This window comes from Physcomitrium patens, chromosome 3, assembly GCF_059467195.1.
Source record: "Physcomitrium patens ecotype Gransden chromosome 3, ASM5946719v1, whole genome shotgun sequence".
Taxonomy (NCBI): Eukaryota; Viridiplantae; Streptophyta; class Bryopsida; order Funariales; family Funariaceae; genus Physcomitrium; species Physcomitrium patens.
This window is the reverse complement of record NC_143412.1, coordinates 6,617,392-6,627,128: the sequence shown is the minus strand read 5'-3', so window position 1 is coordinate 6,627,128 and position 9,737 is coordinate 6,617,392. Positions and strand designations below refer to the sequence as shown.

The following is a 9,737-nucleotide window of genomic DNA, read 5'->3' as shown; positions in this document are numbered from 1 at the left end:
TCCCTCAAAACCAACTCTTAAAAAAAATTTATCAAGTCAAATCTTTAATATTATACTTTGATCAATAAAAAAAGAATCCACATTTGTCAAGGATGTGCAATTTTGTGCCTTGGGATCTTATTTTGATCCTAGTTTATAACAAGCCCTTGTTGGATATTATTCTAAGTTTTTTAAGATTTTTATTTTATTTATTTATTTATTTATTTTTATTAAAATATATTCTTTACTTTTATCCAAAGATGCTTATAATATTATTTTTTCTAACTTTCTTTGTTTTATCTTATTTATAATCTTATAAAGTAAATAAAATCTATTTTTATAAAAAATAATATTAAAATTAAATTACTTTTTATTACCTCCTTAACTTTTATCTATATTTTTTTAAGTAATTTTTGTTATATTTTTAATTTTAAAATTCAATAACATAAACCTTCTTTTTTTCTTTTAATTAATAGTTGTATTACAAATCAACAAGTAGTTCCAAAGTTTTTTTTAATAGTAAAACTAAATAAGACTTATAGAAATTTATTTTACAAAGTTGTATATAATCTTTTTATTCTTAAGGCTTCAAAATTTGGTTTTTCTACATCTATGTTTTAAAATATATATATATTTTTAATTAAAATCAAGATCAATTTTTCAGTTGATATCAAAAACCTTTTCAATTATATAATTTTTTATTTATATTAAAATACATAATATAAACTATGACAATATTTAGAATACCATTTTATAAATACTTATGTTAATTCTATCATATTTCAAAAACCAACATCCAACTAATTTGAAACATTTTGTATGGCTTAATAGCAATAGATTCTATACATCTAGAAGTTTTGAGCCTAAAATTTATCCTATGATTTAAGTTATGACTCAAAAAATAACTATCATTTAAATACATTAAATAAATTCTATTGAATATATGTGCTTACTTTGATTTGTAATATCTCCTTTATTATAGCTCTAAATTTATTGATTCTTATATAAAAATTTTAATCTAAAAAAAAACTCAAAAAACCATTGCCATTGCTCTTGCTGGGATCTAAAAATATTTTTAAGACACTTTGCACCTCTTGTTTATTACATGCTTAATTTTGTGATCCATCTCTCTACTCTAATCTTGTGCCAACAAGAAAATCAAAAATAGTTTAGGTAGGTACCTTCCACTATCTTCTTTTTGTGACATTTATTATCTCTCTACTTGCTCATAAATAAAGCTCTTCTTCTTGCTACATCTACTATCTCTTTGCTTAATCCTTAATACTTATCTTCTTCACAATTCTATGTCATATTGCCATCCTTCAATGCTACTATTGTTGTTCATAAACACTCTTATCATCAATAAGAGGACCACTTTTGTATGTTTTTCTTATATCTCTCCTTGTCCCTTGTTGCCTCTTTAATGTTGGTATTATCCTTCTCAATTATCTTCTCCATCCAAAGCAAGATCATGTGGATAAAGAACTTCAAGTACTTATTTTCCATGTCCTTCATTCTCTTCTCTTTTAACTACTCTTAGTGATCTTCTTTCATATTTATAACTTCATGTCTCTTCTACATCCTATTTACTTTCTACTTGTGTCTCTAGTGATTTTAAATGAGCCTCTTTTCTCCCCCCACTCCTCTTCTTCTCCTCTTCTAATTGTGCCACTTTAGAACTCTTCCATAATATTGCCATTAAGGATTTTTATGGTTTGATTAAAAAAATAAAAAAACTAATACTTTTATAAGATTAAACAAATGCTTAATTGTATCTTCTAAGTTAATATTATTAATAGCAAAAAGTTAAAGTCATTGAAACTCTTTATTAATCTAATACAAATCCAAAAAGTCAAAAATCTTTATAATTACAAATTTAATCTTAAAAGAACTAAAACCAAAGATTTGAAAAGAAATGAAAAGACTTTTGAATCTAAAAAGAAATGAAGTTCAAATTAAAGATAAAGAAATATCTTTAAATAATAATAAATTGAAGAATCTTAAGAACATCAATTAAAAATTGTGCTTTTTAGGCATCGAATAAAAAAAAAAAAAAAAAAAAAAAATGAAGAAGAAAAATTCACAAGAAATCAGTAAAACAATTAGAGGAGAAAACAAAAAAGACAAAGAAGGTAGAACACAACAATAGAAGAATTAAATTTAAAAGTAGTGGAAATCATAATTTAAGAATAAAAGAATTTACAAAAAAAAGATACAAGAATTCAAAGATAAATAAAAATAAATAAATGAAAACAAGAAGAAATAAACCCAAATTATAGGTTAATCCAAAATTCTCGGCAAAAGGAGATACAACCTTATTATATCCATGAACTTGTCAAGCTGTGAGATAATGGCTTGTTGCTTCAAGGGGCAGTGTTTTATACAGTAATTGTCTGCTGTCCACAGAGTAGTCAGAATTGGAAGCTTGAACTTGTGCAAATTTATCATCATGCAAACTTTGGGTTGGCGCTCGTTAGCTCGGGTACTTATTGTGGCACACTCGCCCTCTATCGTTGAGGTTGTCGATAAGTGTGGCTCTTTGGTATTGGTGATGGTTGCCTCTCCACGACGCGGGTTCTGCTGATTCTGATATTTTGCCTATCGTTGACGTGCATGAGCGTAGTCCTCATCACCAGAATTGCAAATTCGCACTCTTTGGAGTATCGACTTCGCTTTCTCCATTTGCCTTGGTTAGTTGGACATGTCCTTCTTTTTGCTGTCTTTTTGGAACAATCCTAACCTACGGAACAATGTGGGAAAAATATTTAGGGGAAATATTTTTTGTTCAGATCTTCGAACTGGGTTTAGAGGAATTGACAGGAATAACAGGAGATAAGTTCGAGGACTGATAAGAGAGGAGCTCTTGTGAGAGTAACCCTCAAACAGAGTGTCTAATGTAATGGAGTTAGTGGAAAAAAATACAAATTTTCGTTAAAGTGTAAAATTGGTTCGTGACTCCCTTACATAGGGATTTGAGGACCTAAATGCGGAAGAGGACATGTTGCTGAATAGGACTCGGAAATAGTTACGGTCTCCAATTTGTGTCCGCGTCAAAACTCTTTTCTATCGAAAAATTGACATACGAAAGTTGATTGTGAGAACATGCCAACACCAAATTTGATCTATACTTGGATTGAATATTGGTGTATCCTGCATCTGTCATCTTCTTTTCCTGTAGCACATCTGAATAATGTGTGTAACCCCTTTCATGCCTGTGGAGTGCCTGACCTGAATTCCAGCAGGAGCAACAGCTTGGAGCGATTCACATTCATCCCCCCAATTCCTCCTTGATTCTGCAATGCTTCCGTGGGACGCAGATGACTTGCGTTGAGCAATTTAGTGCACCATAATCTTCCAAAAAAAGAATAGGGTAATCACAAATCCTTGAGTTATCATGTGTGGACGTAATTTTTGGATTTTCTAAAGAATAAATGAAGTTTCGTTTCTGGATATTCTATCTTAGGTTATTTCTCACGTTTACGCTTGAAATCTGAGTGTGGCGCCCAATTCATATTCTGGGCGCCATGCAAACTCCATGACTCCACAAAAAGATTCATGATGAGTGGGATTGGAAATAAAGTTTCATGATGAGTGGGATCGGAAATAAAGTTTCATGATGAGTTGGATTTGAACAAGTAGGCGATTATATCGTGATGGAAGTATACCGACTGCGTGATATATGAATGCCGTGAGAGTCGGTTTGGACCTTGGACACGTCAAACCTTGTCAGTGTGATCGACGTAAACCTACCTCACTATCTATGTATCAAGATTGTCTGTGTGCTCTTTTATCTCCCAACCCTGTGAAGGATTCAGATGTCGAATTGAATAACCCTCTCAGAATACTTGTTCTTGGCGCAAACTCATTCTACACAAGTTCATTTTGCGTTGTAAATTATGAAGCTTCGAATCCAGTAAAGAGATAAATGGAACGCGGTTCGTATTCAGCTTGTTCTGTCTTTTCAGGACTTCATGTTTTCATATTACGGTTCCGAAAGTGATTATATTATTAGTCTAAGTGTTCCTTAAGTTAGTAACGCATATCCTTACAGAATGATTGGTTTGTTTGAATGCCGTTAAAGTTCCTCTTCTCTACCTTTAATTGTGGGGAGGTGTTTTTAAAACCCCTGGCTCTAAAAGGTTATTCTATTGCAGGTTGGGAGGGTGTGTAATCACATGGATAACTTGCGTTTAATACCTTCGAAGGAAATGACGAATGCTGGTAGGTCTGAGTCGATTGGCTTGGAACCCGAATCGTCTGCCCATTTGCTGAGCCCTCATTTCTAATTACGTTCCACAGAAATTCCTTGTCATGCCACTAACGTAATGGTGGGAACTTGGTAATGTTGGTTTCAGGGTCCCTAGACACCGGTGTTCTAAGCGCTGTTGGCTTAACGACAGTCTCCACAGCTTCTTCTTGTCGCGTGGAGCTCAATAATTCGGCCATGGAGGTTACTCAACCCGACGGAATGGCAAGTGTCGGTAGGTCAGAGCTGATCGTCCTAGGTTCGGGATCGTCCACTGGCGTACCGAGCCCTCTCTGCGTAATAAATCCCACAGATCCTCCCTGCAACGTCTGCCGCATGGCTATGGAGGGTCCCCATGAATTGAATCCCAACTATAGGTAAGGACATGTGACTGGCTGATTTGATTCAAATTTGAACTTTATGCTCCGCCAGTGTTCAAATGTGTCGCTTATTATGAGTTGTAGGTTTACTTTGTCAAAGGAACTATTGGAAACTTGAAACCAAGAAACACGGTCCAACCGGAACAGCAGTTATGAATCATAAGCCCTGTATGTAGTAATCCTCAACGGGCGTCCTCATAATCCCCTTTCACCGCTGCTCTTGAGGGTTTGCCTTCTAGTTGTGGTACTCTGAAGCTTCTGCGCTAGATTTAGGTTTACGTATTCTGTATTAGATTTAGGTTTAAGATAGCTGAATACCCTATGCATGAGTTCGACTACAATTTAAGTGGATTAATAGATGCATTGGTGCTTCTGGATGACAAGGTGCAATCCATCGCTGTTAATCAGTTATTTGCATAATGATGGGCAACGACGCTACATTCAAATTGATGCTGGAAAAGACTTCAAGGAGCAAGTGTTGCGTTGGTTTATTCCTTACAAGATTCCAAGGCTTGATGCTGTGAGTGTATAAGAAGTGCCCTATTTTTTCCCAAGCATTACTTCTTTGTTATGTTACTGCCTCCTATGTAAACGTGCTAACATATCTTAGAATGTCTTCGATTGTTCTCATTATGCCGGTGTTATATGAGTGCAGCTTATCTTAACACATGAACATGCGGATGCCATGTTGGGTTTGGATAATGTTCGAGGTGTGCAACCTGTCAATTTCAAGAACGATATTCCGCCCATGCCAGTATTTGTTACCCAGCATACAATGGACAGGTTTGCTTACAACCACTTCTCTTCAAACTATGAAGAAGCTCTTTGAATTCGATATCGTCTCACTTGATTGAGCACAAGTGTGTTACCTCATTAATCTGCAATTTAATGGTGTAGCCTCTCTACACTGCAACTAGAGCGACTTGATAGTCTATTCACAGCAGCGGGGTGTTAGGAATCTATTTTTCTCTCCTCTTCTCTCTCTCTCTCACTCTCTCTCACTCTCTCTACTCATAAATTGCATAAAATCTGAAATCGCATAATTACTTATCATTTATTTTAGATTTGATGTCTTTTTTTATATAAAAAGTGAATCAAACACCGGCTTTTTTCAGTGGTCTTTAGGTCACTTGGCACTAGTAATGTCCTTGCGGCATGATTGAAGAATTGTCCTTAGTGTTGCTGGCAATTAAGTCAAGTATGAATAATCGTAGTAACACGCACATATTTGGTACAGTGTGGCTCTTAAATTTCCATATTTAGCCTCAAAAAAGAGGAAAGAGGGTGAAGAGCTGAGGCGAGTGGCTCAATTTGATTGGCGTGTAATAGAACCTTCCATTGATACTCGATTTCAAGCTGGTGGTCTCACCTTCACTCCATTACCTGTACGTACTATTCCGAAGTTCTCCTTTCTTCCTTGCTAAATTTTTCATGCCACTATTTTTGTCCTATCCGCATACGATGTAAATGCTTGATGCCGACATACTGAATACATTCATATCTCTGGCAATGTGGACATTGTGTAATATCAATACACATGTTCATATTACAGCTAGAATACTTCGAACAAGCTTGTTCAGTTCAGTGTGGCGTGCACTTAGTTTTGCTTAGTTTGATCAGAATTGCATAAAAGCAGGTGAAGGCTTGATAACCTTTGGATTATAAATTGATCCTTTCAGGGATTGTTGGCAAGGGAATGGCAACCAGCTGTGATGAGTATATGGTAGTGCCAGTGATACAGTGTATCTGGTCATGCAGGTTTATCATGGAGAAGATTATATATGTCTTGGTTTTTTATTTGGGGAAAAAACTAGAGTTGCTTACATATCTGATGTATCTCGGATTCCTACCAGAACTGAACATGGTACTGTCCACTTGCTTTGATGTCCCCATTGTACCTGTTGAATCTAGTTTCCTTTCTGTTGTCCTCATCACTTCTCGTCTTGGTGCTGACAAAAGTATGCCCCTCCCTTTGGTGAGGGCATTGATACAGTAATATCAAAAGAACAAGGTGGCCAAGTGGACTTGCTTTTCGTGGATACTAATGGTGTAGGGTTACCGGGGGGAATATCTCATATGGCAGCTATTGCCAAATATGGAGCGGGCCAAGTAGATTTTCTCTTTTTGGATTCACTTTATAAGGTTCTGGAAAATCTTTCCATTTTTTGTTCACTGTGTGCAACAAAGTTAGAATTTATTACTTGGACTAGACTGTTCTGGCTGTGTAACATCCGAGAGCTGTCTTTGAAGTCTTTCTGATTATTTGTGTGTACGTTGTTATTTCAGGAAACACCTCACAATACTCACATGACCTTCCCAGAGGTGATTACTTCCCAATTAATGTGGACCTATGAGTTTTAGCTTCTTAATTGTGACTTGAGAGATTTTTAGTTTCTTGCACCAGTTATTGAATTTTTCTCTTTTGTGATCATATTTTCTACACTGGAGCAGTGAGGACTCTTGCTTTAGAGGCACTCATGTTCACCGTATGTCTCGGTGTTTCCGTGCAGAGTTTGAAGGTAATCAAGAAGCTGCAGCCTAAACGTGCTTTTTTGATAGGAATGACGCACGAGTTCGAACACGACCTTGATAGCAAAATACTAGCTGAGTGGTCAGCAAGGTGCTCTTCGTACTCTTTTCCTTCAATTGTTTTTGAAGTTAAACTGCATGATGTTCATTCCATTGATTCTAACCGGCCCCCAATTACAACATTGGACATCCTGTTGGTTAACACGCTTGTCTCAGAATGTGTTATCTTCTCAAGCATTGGGACATTACGTGCATGTAGCCTAACGTGAGTTAGCACATTAAGATCTTTCTTGAGCGTAGTGCACACGACATTTGACTGATGATGTAATGGTATGTGTTTGCAGAGAGAGAATCCCTGTGGAATTCAGCTATGACGGACTCCGCATCCCTGTTGATTTATGAAAGCAACATACCGTGGAGACTTCGCCAATTTGTAATGAGCACTTATTTATTTATTTTTTATTTAGTCTTATTGTACTACCTTGACAATCAGGGTATAATTAATTGGAGGGCCCATTCTTGATCCTTACCTCACTTGCCATTTTGAGCGCTGGGTACTGTAGCTGATGTGGGTGTGGGAGATGTACCGAAGTTTGGTGCACAGAGTGAAGAAAAATATTCTGATGATGCAATTCGTTAACTAGTTTCAGGCTCCTGTTCCTGATGAGTTGTGGGTGATTCAACTGTGTCGTGTGTTTGACACTGTGTGGCGAATCATTTTGATTGAGCTCTAGGCTGTGTACAGGTTCTTTCACAGGGGCATCTTAGTGCTACTTCACATTGTGCACAAATCAGCTTTTGTTAGAAGGCTGTGAGGACTATGCTATAGAATGTCATCACACGAGCGTTTCATGAAAAATCATCGAAAGAGCCCACATCCCTGCCTCAGTACACGACCGTGGAGTCTACAATGTAGGTGGAATGTGGCTCCCAACAGTTCGACCTCTGGCAACCCTTAAGCTTTCAATTCTTCCAGCTGAGAGATCTGCTTAGAAGACCCCACCCAGGGGAATCATTTGCTGTGCTTTTCAATAGTACTCTAACTTTCGACAGCGAACTACAGAAAGAAAGTTTTATCGGAGAGGATGCCGAATGTAGAAAACAGTTAAATATGAAATTGCAATGCTCGAAAAAGCATCTTGTAACAGATCTAGGTGACTAGGTGGTTAGTATACAATAAACTAAATGACGGTAGGTCCGAATGTGTTGGTTGGTAGGATCTTTAGAGCAGCAAAACCGCATGTTCTATCACTTGGGTTGATCATTTGGTCTCATCCAGTGGTTCATCTCCTGAACACACCTCATGACACAGCTCACAGGCCCTTTTGTGACTGGCATGGCTGATGTATTCTGTGGAGAGTATAAAGAACAGAAATCTGCAACAACTGTAATTAGGGTTGCAGACACCCCTCCGGAGAGTATTTAACTGAAACTTGATCATTGAACTATTGAATATCCCATATTGTATGTATTAAAAGTTGGGACTTATCCAGCTCCTAACTAAGGCATTGGAAGTACCCTTCCCTTGGCTTTTGGCACCTTTTGTTCGCAACAAATAATGTAGATTTTGTTTTCATGTTTTCATAACATGGTATTAGAGTTGGATGAACGTCAATTTGGATAAACAATACCATGGATGAATATAAATTTGGATGAAATTGGATGTTTTTCGTAGATGATTTTTTTGGATGATCTGCTTGTTAGAACTTCATTGTTGCTGGACTATCGCCAAAGTCAAGGAGCTATTGAAGCCTTGTTGGAGCTGATAGAGTGGGAATTGCTCCAATATAGCTTGCATTTAATATTAAGTCTTTGCAATTAACTCATATATCCAAGTGTAATACTACAACAAAGATGTGGGATGTATTGGCTAAGATCTATAAGCCCTTAGGATTTATTATTGAGATATTTTTAATGAAGAAATTGTATAATCTTTGATATGTGGATGGAGAATTTATGGAGATTTTTCTTGGAGAGATTTTTGATCTTAGGAATCAATATATTGAAGCTGATGATGAAATGGAAAAAAAGAATATAACATTTCTTATACTTATTATTTTTCCAAAATCTTGGGATCTACTTATTCAGTCAATTACATCAAAAAAAAGTAAAGAGATAATGTAAGAAGTAGTATAATTTATTCTCCTTGAGGAAGAGATACAAAGGAAAGAGAAGACTTATTCTCCATTTTCTAATTTAGCAATGCATACAAGAAGAAATCAAGTCTTAAAGAAGCACCCTCTACAATAAAAATAGAAGCCTAAGATTATTAAGTCTAGAAGTACTAATAAGACTTGTGGACAAAAGGAGCATTGGTGAGGTCATTCAAAATATCTTAAAACAAATAGCAATCGTGTAGTAAAAGTTGGCGTTCCTATCCTATTATTTTTTTATTTCAATAGATATTATTTAATTAAAAAAAAATGATGCATCATTGTCTCAATTATGACATTACATACGCATTGATAGTGCAACAAATGTACACATTCAAGAAGATAAGATTAAGCTTCTCAATTTTGATGAAAATGCAACTATCAAACTCCAACACTATGAGGGTGGCATTAGCAAATCATGAGGCTTAAGTGAGATGCATCTTATAGTTT

At 36.0% G+C, this 9,737-nt stretch overlaps 1 protein-coding gene across 14 annotated transcripts; it reads left to right on the top strand.

Moving 5' to 3' along the window:
- Positions 1-2,339: 2,339 nt before the first annotated feature.
- On the top strand, positions 2,340-8,672 carry LOC112280530 (putative hydrolase C777.06c). 14 transcript variants are annotated; one of them, XM_024516122.3, is made up of 13 exons: positions 2,480-2,669; positions 3,219-3,349; positions 4,134-4,200; positions 4,335-4,602; positions 4,990-5,125; positions 5,261-5,388; positions 5,843-5,990; positions 6,364-6,469; positions 6,599-6,747; positions 6,892-6,927; positions 7,116-7,225; positions 7,479-7,567; positions 7,880-8,672. In XM_024516122.3, exons 3-12 carry the CDS (start codon positions 4,155-4,157, stop codon positions 7,534-7,536), a joined length of 1,185 nt encoding a protein of 394 aa, XP_024371890.1. In that variant the 5' UTR covers positions 2,480-2,669; positions 3,219-3,349; positions 4,134-4,154; the 3' UTR covers positions 7,537-7,567; positions 7,880-8,672. The 14 variants fall into 14 exon arrangements, 12 of the variants coding, with proteins under 12 accessions (XP_024371888.1, XP_024371893.1, XP_090104734.1 ...); XM_073532880.1 differs by lacking the exon at positions 7,880-8,672 and adding an exon at positions 3,820-3,914 and having other exon boundaries at positions 2,528-2,669; positions 3,222-3,349; positions 7,479-7,812; XM_024516120.3 differs by lacking the exon at positions 7,880-8,672 and having other exon boundaries at positions 2,340-2,669; positions 3,222-3,349; positions 7,479-7,812.
- The last annotated feature ends 1,065 nt before the right edge of the window (positions 8,673-9,737 follow it).